Here is a 17,632-nt window from a genome sequence, read left to right on the forward strand (position 1 = left end):
AGATGATTAATGAACTTTCCGTGGGCTTAGCAGTTTACAGCATCACAGCTAAGGCCTGGTCCACACTAACCCCCCACTTCGAACTAAGATACGCAACTTCAGCTACGTTATTAACGTAGCTGAAGTCGAAGTACCTTAGTTCGAACTTACCGCGGGTCCAGACGGGGCAGGCAGGCTCCCCCGTCGACACCGCGTACTCCTCTCGCGGAGCAGGAGTACCGGCGTCGACGGCGAGCACTTCCGGGATCGATACGGGATCGATTTATCGCGTCTAGACAAGACGCGATAAATCGATCCCAGAAGATCGATTGCTTACCGCCGGACCCGGAGGTAAGTATAGACATACCCTAAGAGGGATATTCTTCCCCCATTCCTCCTGCCCAACTCCCATTGGCTTTGATGGGAGTTCTGTGCACGTGTTGGAGGAAAGAGTATATGCCGATCTGCTTGTTTCTGCACAGCTCCGGCATTATTTCTCTATCGTTCATCACAAGTTGGAGGTGAGCAGAAAGGGCTAGGGGAAAAGGGTCTCTCATTGGCCTCTGTGCCAAAGGCACCTGATACATGAGCTCATGTTCTCCATGGCAACAAATTATAATGCTAGAGACACACAGGCTGTAAGATCGTATGGTTCCCAGGCTGGAGTCCCAAAAATAAACTGAAAAGAACAAATCCAGCAAAATGTACAAATTGTAAAAAAATTAATTGTGAAAATGACACTTTAAAAACCCCAGCGTTCTGCAATCAGTGTGGTTTTGTGTTTTGATTTCTTTATTTTACATGGAGCTGCTTAGGATGTCTGTACTTATTACGGTGTTTTATTAATATAAAGTAACACAAATGCTTGCCCTCTGTCTTGAGCATCTTGCAAGCAGCTCAGCGGGCTTTATATTGTGCTGAAAACTCTTGGACTTCCTGCTGAAAGTAAGTGCTTCCCTGCTGCACAGCCTTACTTTAATGCCCAGATCAAACCACCTGCCATAAAACAAATCACATTTGACGAAAAATATATATATATATTTCGTCTAAGCTACAATTATCTACATTGAGAGCTCAGGTGGAGAGTTTATGGGGATCTGAGGAAGCCTAGTTTTATTTTAGCAATTAGTCCCTTTTCATCTATTTATTTGTTTATGGTAAACAAAATTTCAATTTGTTAAATCCGTTCCAGAAATCAGATTTACCAGAATTATATGGATCAGAATTATATGGACTACTTTAGTAGATCCAACATAGCTTTAGCAGTATTTGGATTGAGCCCCTTCACTCAATTAACATTTGGATTGAACTCCATCACAAAAAAAAAGCCATTTTATCCAGGGATTTTTACTGTAACATTTCAGTTCTGCAAGTCTTTTTAAAAACAGCCTTTCGCTATTTATTCAACAGCCTTCAATTTATTGTTGTCTATTACAGTACCACGTTGACAATTTTACAAGCTTTCTGCTAATGTAGATCTGGGTCACACTTTGTTTCCATATGTTGCGTGCCTCTTTGCATTAAAATACATTAATCGGGCTGCTATTAAATACATGTGCATATTGAAACTCTGTTCCTTGCTACTCTGAGTACCTGTAGTTATTTTGAAATGCATGGTATATGCTTATTTTTACAAGAACTATAGTGTGATAGATAGAATTCTATGTAATCCTTTATATTGCAGCTATTTATCCAAAGGGGAGGGGGGGAAATTGTTAAATAAATGTATGTTTCTAGAAACTGAAGTCCTGTGGTTTTGTTCACAGATTGTTTCAGTGGTCACCATCATAAACTCAACCTTTACCTACAGTAACTTTCTATGTACAAATAGTTTTGATCCTAAATATAAGGAGCCAGATCATCAGTCAGTATAAATAAGTGTAGCTCTATGGATTACAATGAGTACACCTCTATTTACCTCAGCTGTGGGGGTACACCTATATTTACCTCAGCTTTGGATCTGGCCCAAAGGATTTAGGAAATCGTGATGCAGTACCTGTGGGGGGATGTTATCTTTGTAAATAATCCCCATGGTACAGTTTATGCGCACTGGTGGAACAAGCTCCTCCGCCCTGGGATAGGAATTTAGTTTAGTCTCTGTGCTAAATTCTGCTCTCTGTTACACATGTACAATTCTGTGGAAGTCAGTCAAATAGTACAGATATAACCAAGGGCAGCTTCCAGCCTCTATGTTCTTCATTCAGGTGAAATTCACCCCTGTGCAGGGATCACACCTCATGGACTAACAACAACAACAACAACAACAACATAAGCCCCCACATAAGCTTTCAAAAATGAGATTTATGTTTTTCATAGGCCCTGAACAGGACTTTTACTCAAGAGTGAATTTCACATGCTCTCTCCTTTGCTATCACCAAGAACTGTGCCTACGAGGAGGGTGGTTTTCATGATGTTACACTATAGGTCTAATTAGAGCTGAACTGATGCCTCCAAATATTCAGCATCATGTATTTTTAACACAGCTCTATTTCCTGCCTCAGCTAAGAATCCCATTTAAGGTGGTTCCGTTTAAATATCATTACCCTAACTTTAAATCTGCCCCAAGTAATGACAAGAGTGTAGCTACACCACACCGGGGCAGACTCAGAACCAATTGCGGCTCAGAGAAGCACAATCAATCCCCTGCTGGCCACTCATTCTGGAGAAGGAATGAACGACTTCATCCCATTTCACAGAGTATCTTATTCCCCAATACGCCTGGCCAGCGACTCTGGCTGGTGAGTGGGGGAGGGAGGTGGAGGTAGGGCCTCCCCTCCCTCCACATCCCTTGTGTGGAACTGGGGTTGTGTCTGCACCACTTCTGAATTGTGGATGAGGTTATGAAATTGTGTCATGACATTACTGTGTCACATTCAGTCTATATGTATGTGGATCCCACTTGCGTTAGCAGGGCTCTGTTATGTCTTTGCCAGGTCAGAGACAATGGCGAAGGATCAGCACTCAATGATCGTGTGAAAAAGTTGGCTCAATAAAAGATATTACCTCACCCACTGGTGTCTCTCAGATCCAGGGACCAACGCAGTTACAACAACACTGCAATATTCAAAGCAAAACACTTCGGGACAATAGGTTTGCTACACCTGAGAGAAGATGCTTCCTCCTCTTGTCTGAAGGGGTAGGGATGGGAGTAATGGAGAATTAAAGTGACTCCTCACTTAACATCGTCCCAGTTAACGTTGTTTCATTGTTATGTCACTGATCAATTAGGGAACATGCTTGTTTAAAGTTGTGTAATGCTCCCGTATAACGTTGTTTGGCAGCAACCTGCATTGTCCACTGCTTGCAGGAAGAGCAGCCGGTTGGAGCTAGCTGGTGGGGGCTTGGAGACACAGTAGACCGGCAGCCCCCCCAGCAGCTCCCCGCTCCCCTAACTTCCCTGTGCGGCAGCTGCCCAGCAGGCTATCAATTGCAGGGCAGTTCAGCTGTCCCTCGCCACACTACCGTGTGCTGCTCTTGCCATCTGCCTTGGAGTTGTTCCTGGGAGCCTCCTGCTTGCTGTGCAGGGGGAAAGAGGGGTGCTAATGTCAGGATGTCTGCCTCCACCCGCTCCTGCCCCCCATCTCCACAGAGCAGGGCAGAGACACGACAGGGCTCAGGAGGGAGGGAGCTTGCTGGCTGCAGCTGCTGTCTCAACTTGCTGATCTACTTAAAAAGGCAATGTACTTAGAGTAGGCTCAGCGTACTTAAAGGGGCAATGCACATCTCTCTCTCACACATATACAAATGGTGTGTGTGTGTCTCTCACATGCACAGTGTGTGTCTCTTTCTGTCTCTCTCTCACACCCATGGTGTGTGTGTGTGTGTGTGTGTGTGTGTGTGTGTGTGTGTGTGTCACACACACACACACACACACACACACACAGTGTGAGTGTCTGTCTCACAAACACATGCACCACCAGCACTTTGGAAGGTGGAGGGAGTGGTACGTTCGAGTGGGATAGCGTGGGTTCATCATCACGTTCAGTTTCCGCAGGAAATGTTTGCAGCCACTGGCACGCATCTATTGTGTCTCCTCTCTCCATTCGTGCTGCCTTGTAGAGTGTGAGGCTACATTAACAACGTGTTTAACCCCTGAGGGCTCAGTCAAGTGCTAGTTCATCATTTAGCAGCAAGGCATTCCCTGGGAAATATCCCACCCTCTGACTCCACCACCTCAACCAAGCTTCACAATCATCATTCATACAGTATTAAATTCTTTGTTTAAAACTTATATATATATATATATTGTGTGGCGAAAAAAAATTACCTGGAACCTAGCCCCCATCCCCAATTACATTAATTCTTATGGGGAAATTGGATTCGCTTAACATCGTTTCGCTTAAAGTAGCATTTTTCAGGAACATAACTAAAACATAAGGCAGAACAAAAGAACAGGTGACCCCAGCAAGAGTCTATAAAAGGACTCCCAGGAGGAGCTGGTGAGAGAGCCATTTTGCACCAGATTAAGATGAGAGAGGGTGCTGAAGGGGCAGTGTAGACAGGGTGGTGGAGGACCCTGCCTGCCCACCTGATGCAACAGAAATGACTCCCCAAGGGAAGGAGGACCTAGCAAGGGACATTGTCTTTAGGATGTTTTATTGTTTTGTAAGTAAAAGAGCATAAAATCATAGACTGAACAAAGTGTGTGTGTGTCCGTACTGCCTCACAGCTACTGCATGCCCCTGATGGAAAACTTTAAACCAGAATCATCACATGTTTTTTGTTTAGTTTTTGGGGGAGATAGGGGTTGGCAGAGGGGTGTGTTTAAGTACTGGGGAGCCTGAAAGGTCAGTGCTGTGCCCAGAGAGGCTAGACAGTAGGGAAACAAGACCCAACACTCAAGGTTCCTTGCCAGATTGACGTCTGTCTTTTTGCTGAGTGGATTCTTCAACCTTGTGTACGTTGGGCAACCGCCACACAACTTCCTTTCCAGCTATTTATTGAGAGACACTCTCACTGAGTCAAAGTTGAGATATTTCACTTCCATTTAATACCTCTCCAATCTCTGAACATCTGTATATACTGCAAAAACCTTTTATGGCAGCTAGTACAGTGCATACAAATAGGCGTCCTTGTAAAGCTACTCTGAAGAGAGCCAGATAAACATGGTTTGGTATGGGACAGAAATCTCAGGCTTGCTATTTTTAAGAAAGAAAAATGAACCTTATTTCTTTTCCATAAAGGTCTCCTGTCATATAAGACTAACCCCTGAAAATTGGAACCAAGACCAAGTCAAGGGGCTTTAGTCTAAGGACAGTAGCCAGCAGGGGGGAAGCCACACCACAGAATGTGACTCAGGGTAATGCTAACCCATATAGTAAATACAAATCTGGAGAACTGCAGAAGATTAGGGTTAGTCACAGAGGTAGCCTGCTTCTCCCTGGTAACATGGAGTTTGGTCCTTACGGATTCCCACTGTGTTTAAACCCACTAGCCATACCTCAGGACAATCCTCACTTCCCCGTCCATGCTTCAGGGTGGAGACCTGAAGAGAAGGTCACCTCTGCAGGGCAAAGAGCTGTGAATCTATTCTTCTCCACTGGAATTTCCAATGGCACTTCTAAGCCTAATTGACTGGGGTCCTGACCCATGACTAGGGTTCCTATGTGCAGTGACAATACAAAGAAAGAAAGAAAGCGGATTGCTACTGGATAACTAGATTTGGGAACAGTGCAGCAGATTTAACAGGCTACTTTGTCCTGGGACTACAGGACCTATAGTAGAAAGCAAAAGAAATTAATGGAGTCTACCTGAACTTCCACTTGAGAGGCCTTAAGCATCAGCGGTAAGTTTCCACTGAATTTGGGGCTTTCCCCAAACATTAATGAGCTATTTTCAACTAACAATGCACCTCAGATTGTAAGAGATGATTCCAGGGAGGCAGGCAGACAGGCGCTAAATACTCCACAAGCTTCTACCCAAATGAATTATTCACAAAAGTTGTAGTAAAAACTGTCATGGGCATTTCACCCAGTGACCTTACCATCCCGTCTGTTGAGCTTGGCGAAGCTGGGATTGTGAACGCTGAAGAGCTCTGAGGAGCTGTCAAAGGCGGTCAGAGGCAATGAGGATACTAGTGCATCATCGCAATTATCTATAAAACAAAAGAGAAATAAACAGGAGGTCAGATAAAAAGTAGGAAGAACTTTGCTCAGTTGGACTTTTTGGAAAAAAAACAAAAACTCACAAACCTAAATGGTCTTTAACAAACTGGTAACTATTTATTGAGCTGACATTCTGAGCAGATCAGTGTGATTAACTGATCATCAGAGAGGGTTCTACAAGGAAATCTGAACGAGCAGTTACTTCAGTTAGCAAATTAGTAGAGGCAGCCAAACACCCACCATGACCCAAATAACTGTCATGATTGCCCTCTAGTTTTGGTGGTCCCAATTGGAGACTGATTTCCAGAAGTGTTGACTATGCCACAACTCTAACTGGAGTCAATAGAAGCTGAAATTGCTCAGCACCTCTGAAACCCAGGCCTTATGTGCCTCAAGTTGGGACCACCAAAATTAGGGTGACCAGACAGCAAGTGTGAAATATCGGGACGGGGGTGGAGGGTAATAGGAGCTTATGTAAGAAAAAGCCCTAAATATCAGGACTGTCCCTATAAAATTGGGACATCTGGTCACCCTAACCAAAATTAGACAACTTTTGAAAATTTGAGCTGCTGTACCTACTTTGCTTTGGATGACTAGAAGCCAGTGAGGGAGGAAGAGTGCTGGTTTGCCTAGGGAAGAAGAACCTTTCTACTAAAACGCTGATAAGGTTTGTTGGATACTAAAGATATATCGAGCCCAGAGGCAATTCATTGGGTGGTGGGGAAAGTCTCGAGGAAACACCTTCAGCTTTGGTTGAGCTATTGGAGAGTACACGGAAATACTTGGTGGAATTTTAAGACTGTTTCAGTCCATCAAAAACTGAAAGACAAACTGATCTTCCCCACACTCATTGTGTTGTAAAATTCAACAGTTCCTGTAAAAGACTGTAGCAATGCCCCCCACCAATCCCTGAGCCAACACAAACCGGATAGTGCTTGGTTTCTTCATTAGTGAAAGACCCTTAAACACACATATGGAATGTGGGAGTGGAAGTGACAGCATCTCACCTCCATGCTAAGCAGAGGAAAATTACATACATACAACAGAGGGACTCACAACAGCAGGGGGAGGAAGATATATTGTACTTAAAGAGAATCCTATACTATACTAACAGAACACCACTGGCCATCACGTACAGTCCCCAGCTAAAACCTCTCCAGCACATCATCAACGATCTACAACCTATCCTGGAAGATGCTCCCTCACTCGCCAGTCCTCGCTTACAGACAGCCCCCAACCTGAAGCAAATACTCACCAGCAACTACACACCATACCACAGAAACACCAACCCAGGAACCAATCCCCGTAACAAACCCTGTTGCCAACTCTGTCCCCATATCTACTGCAGCGACACCATCATAGGACCCAACCATATCAGCCACACCATCAGGGGCTCATTCACCTGCACATCTACTAATGTGATAATATGCCATCATGTGCAAGCAATGCCCCTCTGCCATGTACACTGGCCAAACCAGACAGTCTCTCTGTAAAAGAATAAATGGACATAAATCAGACATCAAGAATGGTAACATACAAAAGCCAGTAGGAGAACACTTCAATCTCCCTGGACATTCAATAACAGATTTAAAAGTAGCTGTCCTGCAATAAAAAAAAAAACTTCAAAAACAGACTTCAAAGAGAAACTGCAGAACTACAATTCATTTGCAAACTTAACACCATCAATTTGGGTTGAATAGGGACTGGGAGTGGCTGGCTCACTACAAAAGCAATTTTCTATCCCATGGTATTGACACCTACTCATCAATTATTGGGAGTGGACCACATCCACCCTGACTGAATTGGCCTTGTCATCACTTGTTCTCCACTTGTAAGGCAACTCCCTTCTCTTCACGTGCAAGTATATTTATCCCTGTATCTGTAATTTTCACTCCATGCATCAGAATAAGTGGTCTTTTATCCACAAAAGCTTATGCTCAAATAAATCTGTTAGTCTTTAAGGTGCCACCGGACTCTTTGTTGTTTTTGTGGATACAGACTAAAACGGCTACCCCCTGATACTATACTATGGAGTAAGGCTAGAATACTTCCCCCCATCCCAAGGAATTAGGCTAGCCCAAATGGGTGGGCTATACATTATCTACTGCATCTATTTCCTTTTCCTCCCTCAGCTCCTTTCCTCACCATCTCTTCTGAGCCGAACTTGACCCTGATAACCTGATATGCGGCAACTGAACTTCTGAGCCCACAGTGTTTGAATGAGGATGAAGTTAGTCAAAGCAAATTTTCTCATTACTGGCTGTTACATACAAGTCCATGACTACAGCACAGGCTTTCATTAGGGGTATAAAACCCTTAATTTTAATGGAATCACCCAGGAAACACGGGTTTAAATTACAGGAGAAGTCCTGCAGGTTAGCAAGATCTCAGACTCCACAAGTCCCGTCCCTTGTACAAATATAATTATCGGGGGGGGGGGGGGGGAGGAATGTATTAATGCCACATTAAGGTTACAAAACTCAAGACACACACAAAAACCCCCAATGATTTTGCAGTAACATTAATTCAGCCATATTGGCAATTTAGGGCCTGACACAAAGCGGACTGATGTCAATGGGTGCCTTTTTGTGACATTGAGCTACGGATCAGCGTTTGGGGCAGAACAGTGCATGGCAGGAACTGTTGTGATTAGAATCCCTACCTGAGCTCCCTAGTACCCGGGGGAGTGAGCCACTTGCCCTTTTGTAGGGTGAAGCTACCCGCTCTTGGCAGCACAGCTGTAGGGCTCATTCCCGTCCTTCCCCCTATTGGCTAATTTGTACCTGAGGGCACAAGGAAAGAGCCATTCTTGGGTCTCCCAAAGGCATGGCCAGCTCTTTCATATACACACCCCCACACCCCCCCCACACACACACACCAACCAATTGGCCACACAGGACAGATTTCCTCCCATGCATATGCACACAAGAGTCAGACACAATCGGATCCGTCATATTTTGATTACCAGGCAGACTGAAACGTAAACCTAAAGTTTGCAGACAGAGAACTTTATGTTCGAGTTAAGAGCACATGAATTCATTTAAAGTGCATAGGCATGCGAGTGCATCCCCTCCCCCCCCGCAACCTCCTTTATCTGATTGGTTGAATGTATCTCAATGGTTGTATGAAATGTCCCTAATCGCAAGGGAAGACAAATAGAGAATTACTGGTAATTAGCAGAAACACAATGTTAAATCCTGCTCTGAGTTACAATGGTGTAACCAGGAATAATCGCACTGGCAAAGTGAAGTTACTCCCAGTTTATACTAGCATAATTGGGATCAGAACTTGGCCCGTTGCTGGAAAGATAGTTGATAGATTGTTTAAATATTCATTATATGTAGCATGCAAACTGTATGCGTGAAACCCCTAATCTGAAAAGAAAGCTAATCATTTCACCAGCAGCAAAGCACTTGATCACGCTTGCTAATCTTCTGCAAAAAATATCGAAGAAGAAAAACAGATGATGGGATTAAAAAGGATCATGTTAATGTCACCTGTTGGCTTCACTACAGAATCAAGAGGAGACTTACACATACCATGTTGCATTCCTCTTCTGGGCCCTGATCCAGGAACTTGTGTAAAGACTGCAGAATCAAGCCATCCATCTCAAGATTTATTCAATATTGTTGAAATGTCGCCGCATTAATTTCAGTGATCAGGACAGTGACTGGACTGAATGCTGGCCTCAAGCAAGCACTGTGCAAATTTCACACACAGCTCTCTCAGCATTTCATCTCATTCCCGATTATCTTTCCCTGCATGGCCTTCTCTCTCAAAATGATCAACACTCGTGTTGAGTTGCCCCATTTCATATAGTGGTTTTGCAAAGTGCATAAACATTAAATAGTAGCAAGTGACAACAAAACAGCCAGCGATCGTGACCTCATTTAATTTGTTATGAAGCTGGTTAGCCTGACCTAGATTCAGGCAAAATCATGGAAAGGCTTACATGGGACTCAGTCAGTAAAGAATTAAAAACATGGTAGCATAATTAATGCCAATCAACATGATTTTACGGAAAACGGATCTTTGTTAAACAAACTTGATGTTTTTTGAATGGATTAAAAGTTTCTTTGATAAAGATAATTGTGTTGACATAATATATTTAGACTTCTGTAAGGTATTTGACTTAGCCATGGACGATACTCTGATAAAGAAAAAAAACAGCCTTGTACTCAAGTCAGGAATTATCCTCCTATGGAGTGTTTTTCGCAGAAAAAAGGATAATGAGGTCAAACGGTTTGAAGCGGAAGCTAGACAAATTCATACTTGAAATAAGCCGTAAATTCAACAAGGAGGGTAATTAGCCATTGGCACACCTTAACTAGGGACATGGTGAATTCTCCATCACTTGAAGGTTTTAAACCAAGACTGGGTGTCTTTTTAAAACATATGCTGTAGCACAATAGACGTTATGGGCTCAATGCAGAAATTATTGGGTGAAGTTCTATAGCCTGTTGTGACATTACCACCCCATATTCTTTATGGAAATATGCTTATGATATGGATATGGCATAACAGATATATTTTATGCAAGATGGGTCTTGTAAGGTATCATCAGAAAGGTTATAATTTACTGGATGTGATTATCCAGTCTGTATGCATATACATTTCTGTATCTAAAGTTAGGAATACTGACTATGTAATAATTACAACTGCATGTGTATTTGGGAAACACCCACCAAACAACAGCCATCAGCCTTGATGGGCCATTAGGAAGAAACAATAAGACTTTGAAGATACTAATCTTGCTCCTTCCTGAGAGGTGTCCTGGGACGTAGCTGTGACACTACTAGGTCAGGTGGTCCTGTCACCTGGTACTAAACACCATCTTGGACTTCTAGTAATTTTCCACTAAAATATTCCCACCTTATGTAAATATTATTTAAGGCTGGGGAGTAAAGCTACCAGGACTCTTCTCCGTTGCCTTCCTGCCCAAGAAAGATGGCTGAAAGTACCTGAAGAGACAAAGGAACTAAGCTGTGGGAAAGGTAAGGGCTGAGTCCAGACTGAGACAGGAGTCTACTCTCTAAAGAGAAATAACTGGAACTCTAAGCTACAGAAACTCTGCAACTTGCCTAAAACAACATTTAGGGTGAGAAATTATTTCTTGAAACCAGTCTCTTTAAGATCTTAAGCTTAGTATGCATTTTGTTTTATTTGCTTGGTAATCTGCTTTGTTCTGTTTGCTATCCCTTATAATTACTTAAAATGTGCCTTTTATAGTTAATAAACTTGTTTTTGTTTATTATTAAACCCAGTTTGTGCAATTTATAACTGGGGGGGGGGGGGGCAAGAAGTTGTGCATATCTTCCTCTGCATTGAGGGAGGGGGCAAATTTATGAGCTTACATCGTATAGATTTCTCTACAGCACAAGACAATATTATTTTGGGTGTACTTTCCAGAAAGGAGCTGCACTTGAGTGCAGGGTAAGTTCCTGGCTCAGTTTTCTGTTTGCAGACTCCGTGATTCTACACACCTACCTGTGTATGTGTGCTACCAGAAGCTGGAGAGCCTAATTCAGCAAAACAGGGAGGGGGAGCCCAGCCTGGTGGAGCAGGCAGGGTCAGTGAAATCCCAGTACATCAAGTGGCATCCCAAATGCAGGGGGGAGTCTAACCCATCACACCTGTATTATCCAGGGGGTCAGACTAGCTGATCATAATTCTTTCCTCTGGCCTTAAAAAAAATCTGTGAATTAGAACGAGTGTTAAATTCATTTTCACTTTTGACCTGACCAAAAAAGCAAGTACATCTAGCTTATGTTCCACAAAACTGAGTGGAGTGCTGAGTGGCCCACTTTAGCATGTTATTTGGCCACCAATTCCACTGCAGCATACTTTCTGTTTCCCATTAGGGCTCTAAGACCTAGCTTATAGGAGGTCTCAGGTCTTTCCAAAAGAGCTCCTTTAAGGTCAGAGTCAAATTAGAAGGGAAAAACGTGCATGAGCAACCCACTCTACAAATACAATCCACACACTATGCAAAAATCCAACAACTCACCCAATTCCTAGGAACTGGCTTTATTAACTAAGAAATCAACAATAAGGTAACAAAGTTCAGCTCCAACCATCTCACTAGACTTGGTTTCTCTCACAAGAGCCTTCTCTACGGACTGCCTAGCCCAACTTGCCTAATATACATATACATACATATACAGTCGTTCATAAGCCAAATATTTTTGGTAAAAAAGTGATGCATCAAAGAGTGGGGGTCGGCTTATAAACGGGTCTACACCAAAATTTGATGATTTTAAACTCTATGGAATCATTGAATTGAATATCTAATACATTGTCGTTTTGTTTACCTGGAGCCGCGGTTCGCCATTGGGAGCTGAGGGGTTCTGTGCCTGTGAATGCTCCAGGTAAACAAAATGTCCCGACCCCACCAGTGGCTTACCCTGACGGGCTGGGAGCCAAAGTTTTCCAACCCCTGAAATATAGGGTCAGCTTATGAAAGGGTCATACAGTTTTTGCTATTTTTACTTATCCATCTTGGGGGGGGGGGTCGGCTTATAAACGAATGGGCTAATGAACGAGTATATATCAATTCCTTCCTATTCCTCACTTAAGTGCCACTTCATCTTCATTTTGGTGAGGTACTAGGTAACCTTCCTGAGAAGATCATGCGTACTCCTTGACTAGCGGGATCAATACCTGCAAAGTGGATAGAGTATCTAAGGCTTTGTCTTCACTACCCGCCGATCCGGCGGGTAGCAATCGGTTTATCGGGGATCGGCTTACCGCGTCTAGTGAAGACGCGGTAAAATCGATCCCTGATCGCTCTGCCGTCGACTCCGGAAATCCACCTCGGCAGGAGGCGGCAGCGGAGTCGGCGGCAGCGCGGCAGCGGTCGACTTTCCCGCGTCCTCACCGCTAGGTAAGCCGACCTAAAATACGCAACTTCAGCTACGGTATTCACGTAGCTGAAGTTGCGTATCTTAGGTCGGACCCCCGCTGTAGTGTAGACCTAGCCAAAGACAACACTGCCAGACTTCAGTGTGGGTATACTCTAAAACCACATGTATGTTAGTGACCAATAATAATCTGTTATAGCTTTTCACTCCAGTTAATTCTGAGGAGACAACACAGCAAAGATTAAGTAAATTGGGTTCGGTTTCATCTTATCAAGGGAATTGTTTACTAAATTCCAACAGGTAACCATCTGTCCAAAACCACTGATGTCAAAGGAGTTGCACCAAGTGTCAATGAAGACTGAAATTGACAAAAAAGAATTGGCAAAGTGGCCTAATTTGACCCACAGAACCTCTATTACTGATGAGATTGTGAGGGATGGAAAGAAACCAGCTTGACTCTCAGAGCCACAAGCTAAATTAGTGTGATTTTCTACCTACCAAATCTCTTTTACCTGAAATTTGAAATGGAGATTATTTAAATGGGAATATTGTGAGACACAATATAGAGCCCCATTTTTATTTATTTATTTTAAGGGGGGGGGGAATCTTTACACAATCCCTTTTTAGAATATAATCACCCTCAACATTTCAGGCTGAATAACTGGCCATTTATTGATGCCTTTCCTTTCATTTGTCACAACTTTGAGGAGGTGTGCTCATGAGAAAGTACTTCAGGCTAGATGAGCAGGATGAGACCAGGATTTGGAACAACTCCACAAATTGTCCAAAAAAGAATGCATCTGGCAGTGGCACCAAACATCTACATTTACAGAAAATTGGCACCTCATGACTCTCGTAATTATATTACCAACATATCAGTTTTCTTTAACTGTAGGTACTCAATTATTGGCAGCAGGACTAGCCAACAGAACTTGAAAACATAGGGTCAACAGAATTCAATTTAGCTGATCAGATCTGAAGAACAACAACATATCTCATGTACTTGCTCACTCCCTTACAAATTGCTAGTAGGCCGATACCACTGTTACTAATGCAGGGGTAGGCAACCTATGGCACACGTGGTAAAGGCGGCATGTGAGCTGATTTTCAGTGGCACTCACACTGCCCAGGTCCTGGCCACCGGTCCGGGGGGGGCTCTGCATTTTAATTTAATTTTAAATGAAGCTTCTTAAACATTTTAAAAAAATCTTATTTACTTTACATACAACAATAGTTTAGTTACATATAATAGACTTATAGAAAGAGACCTTCTAAAAACATTAAAATGTATGACTGGCACGCGAAACCTTAAATTAGAGTGAATAAATGAGGACTCGGCACACCTCTTCTGAAAGGTTGCCGACCCCTGTACTAATGTATACAAACACACCAGACCCCCCTTCCTCCACACACCACACTGGTCAGTTTATTCCCCTGTTACATAGTCAGAATCCTACTTGTGAGCTCTCTGGTACAGGTGTACTCACTACCCCACACTGAAGGACTGTGATACCACCAACCAGTGCTTAATTTGGAATGGAAGCAGCTCTGGAGCTCAAAGCAATTAGGTGCTAGGACTCACGCAATTTTTTACTTTCACAAGTGAAACGGTAAGACCAGAGGTGCCAGGGCTATGAATTGGGACGCCTAGAGGTGCCAGGGCTCAGCCCTGGGCGAGCCCCGTCACAAATTAAGCATGACCACCAACCTTTCCACCCGGTGCCACGGCAAATGTGCTTCAAATGCTAATCTCTATAAAGCTACAGCAGCTGGTTGGTCTCATTAAATACTCCAGCAAATCCCAGACACCATGCCTCACAAAACACCAACTGTCATCTCAACTGCCACAAAACAAAAGCAACCACAGAAAATTTCAACCAAATGAAAAATTTTAACATACATTTTTGAAAAGCCATTTTTCATCTAAAAACAAAACAAACAAAAAACCCTGTTATGATCAACTCTAATTTTATCAACAAACATTTTGGTTGTGATTTGCAAAGGGGTTAGGGTGAGAGTGGAGTATTTTAGGATTTTTTATCAAAACCAGGTGGGATTTTCATGAGTGAAATTCAACATAGTATAGAGGGCTTTCAAAAGACCCTATGCACCACTTACATACCACTTAAAATCTTAAATCAAGCCTTGATCAAGACCTCAGGATAATCTATGTGTGGGCCTTCTACATCTGTGATTGCTCAACAAAATGATTAAGGGGGACATTCACTCTAGTACCGGAGAGACGGGATTCAAAATGCTTCTGAGAAATATGCAACGTAGTCAGTGTAGACATGACTGACTTTAGATCCAAGTACGCTACATCCAAATACACTTCAGCCCACCAATACCTCTCCAAGTGTTCTAATGTGCATTTTGTATCAAGAGATGGATGGCACAGGATTGTCGAGCTAGTCATATTCTTCTTCAGTGTGAGAAAAAAAATTGGCTGATGTGTCCGATCAAAATAGGTTTCGATGACTTCTCCTTCTTAGTAGATGTTTCTGTGTATCACAAATGCACCACAAAAAGAATCACACACGTTTAATGCCAACGTCAGTCTGTGCTCAGGAGAAGTCGAAGAACTAAAATATGGATGAGGCTGTTGCAGGTCAGGACTGAGGTGCATTAGTAAAGCCGTGTCACTGCTATTATTTTCTTTCATCTGCTAAAGGAGACAAGACAGGAAAACATTGATCTCCATTTACAGAGGCCACCTAGAAAGATTACATAGTTCTTAATGAACACTAAGAAATGTATGACAATCAATCAGTGAAAAGTCCTCAAAAGACTGTAGGCTACACAGTTCTTCCATGCCTGTGGATTTGGATTGCTTCTAGCTGTGCCCTGTGCTCAATGAGGCAATCATGCAGTTGTTGAAGGAGAGATTTTTACTGAGAACTTTCCATTTATTTCTATTCATAGTCCATCAGGGCCACACTGTGCTATCCATACACTGAATAGTACCTGACTCTGCCAGTAATCTGACCCCATGGGGAGTTGAGGGCACTTGGCAAGTCATTGGGGAGGCACAGGGCAAAATTGTGGCCTATGCTGCCGCTGTTTTACTATTACTATTAGGAATAACTCAAAGGCTACACATGTGGTTGGCGCCCTATTATGCTGAGTGCTGTAGAAGCATGGAAGATAGACAATCCCTGCTCTGTAGGGCTTCTATTCTAATGACACAAACAGATGAAGGCTAGAGAAGAGTGATACAACATACAAGCAAATGAGTATGGTGAAGGGTTGGCCCAGCTTGGTTAGCTCCATTAATTGGGGTTACAAGAAGAGAAGGAGGGAGCGGGAAAGAGGAATAGTCACTGCTCATCACCTGGCTTGGCATAATCAGCAGTCTGGGTTTTGCAGGCATCACAATAGAAGTGAGTCTCAAGGAGGGATCTGAAGAATAAATTAGGTTTCCTTTATGATATTCTAATGTCATAAAGGGGACATATAAAGGATGGAACTATCCCTGGGAAATCTCCATGGTGTGCAGGGTTTTTGTAACAGCTAGGGTTGCCACGCGTCCAGTTTTCGACCGGAACGCCCGGTCGAAAAGGGACCGTTGTGGCTCCAGTCAGCACAGCTGCCCGGGCCATTAAAAGTCTGGTTGGCTGCAGAGGCTGGCTCCACACGGCTCCCGGGAAGTGGCAACATGTCCCTCTGGCTCCTAGGCGCAAGGGCGGTTGGGGGGTTCCGTGCGCTGGCACTGTCCCTAGCACCGGCTCCGCAGCTCCCATTGGCTGGGAACCGCAGCCAATGGGAGCTGTGGGGCCACGCCTGCAGGCGGGGGTGGCGCCTACAGGTGGGGGCAGTGCACAGAGCCCCCTAGCCACCCCTGCAGCTAGGAGCCAGAGGGACCAGTCACCGCTTCCCAGGAGCTGCCTGAGTTAAGTGCCGTCGAGAGCCCACACCCCTCACCCTCCCCTGCACACCAACACTCTGCACAGCCCTGCACCCCCTCCCACACCCCAACCTCCTGCCCCAGCCCTGAGCCCCCTCCTGTACCCAAACCCCTCATCCCCAGCCCCACCCCAGAGCCTGCACCCCCATCCCCTCTCACACCCCAAAACCCCCTGTCCGAGTCCAGTGAAAATGAGCAAGTGAATGAGGGTGGGGGAGAGCAAGCGATGGAGGGAGGGGGCCTCAGAGAAAGGGCAGGACATAGGCAGGGGCGCGGGGAAGGGGCGGGGCAAGGGTGTTCGGTTTTCTGTTTTCAGAAAGTTGGCAACCCTAGTGAGAGCACAGATCTTGCAGAGCATCCCTAGCCCACCGTCCTCTGCCACCCCAGGCGTAGGGGTTGTACCAGGGCAGACAGGTTTGTGGCCAGAGGGCCTTATACGCCATCTGTTCTGTACTACATAGCAGCCCATTGGCAGCTGTAAGGGAAGCTGTTCTAAGCTAAAAGCAGCCACATGAGCCCTTACAGCACTCCAGAACCCCCGAGGCACAAAAAACAGTCTAAAGCCACCTTTGCTCTGACCCAGCCTGAGAGGTGCAGCGCAGAAGCTGGTCTTCACCCCTTTGTAGGATCAGACTCATTGTGCGCAAGTTGGGGAGAGAGTCTGTCACTGCAGGAAATGGAGTATTAAAGCATGAAGTAGTATTCAGAGAAAAGCTGGACAGGAAATGGTTTTCACATCCTGCAACCATTTTTTGAGATTTTGAAAAATTGTCCCCAATCAGAAT

At 44.2% G+C, this 17,632-nt stretch overlaps 1 protein-coding gene across 1 annotated transcript in view; it reads right to left on the reverse strand.

The window, feature by feature from the left end:
• The window catches only part of CNTNAP5 (contactin associated protein family member 5), a 433,878-nt gene that overhangs the window by 306,782 nt on the left and 109,464 nt on the right, over positions 1-17,632 (reverse strand). The window contains exon 2 of the mRNA XM_065413114.1: positions 5,963-6,073. Coding sequence (XP_065269186.1) covers positions 5,963-6,073 — 111 coding nt within the window. The remainder of the gene's footprint in view (positions 1-5,962; positions 6,074-17,632) is intronic.

The sequence above is a fragment of the Emys orbicularis genome, chromosome 11 (assembly GCF_028017835.1).
Source record: "Emys orbicularis isolate rEmyOrb1 chromosome 11, rEmyOrb1.hap1, whole genome shotgun sequence".
NCBI lineage: Eukaryota > Metazoa > Chordata > Testudines > Emydidae > Emys > Emys orbicularis.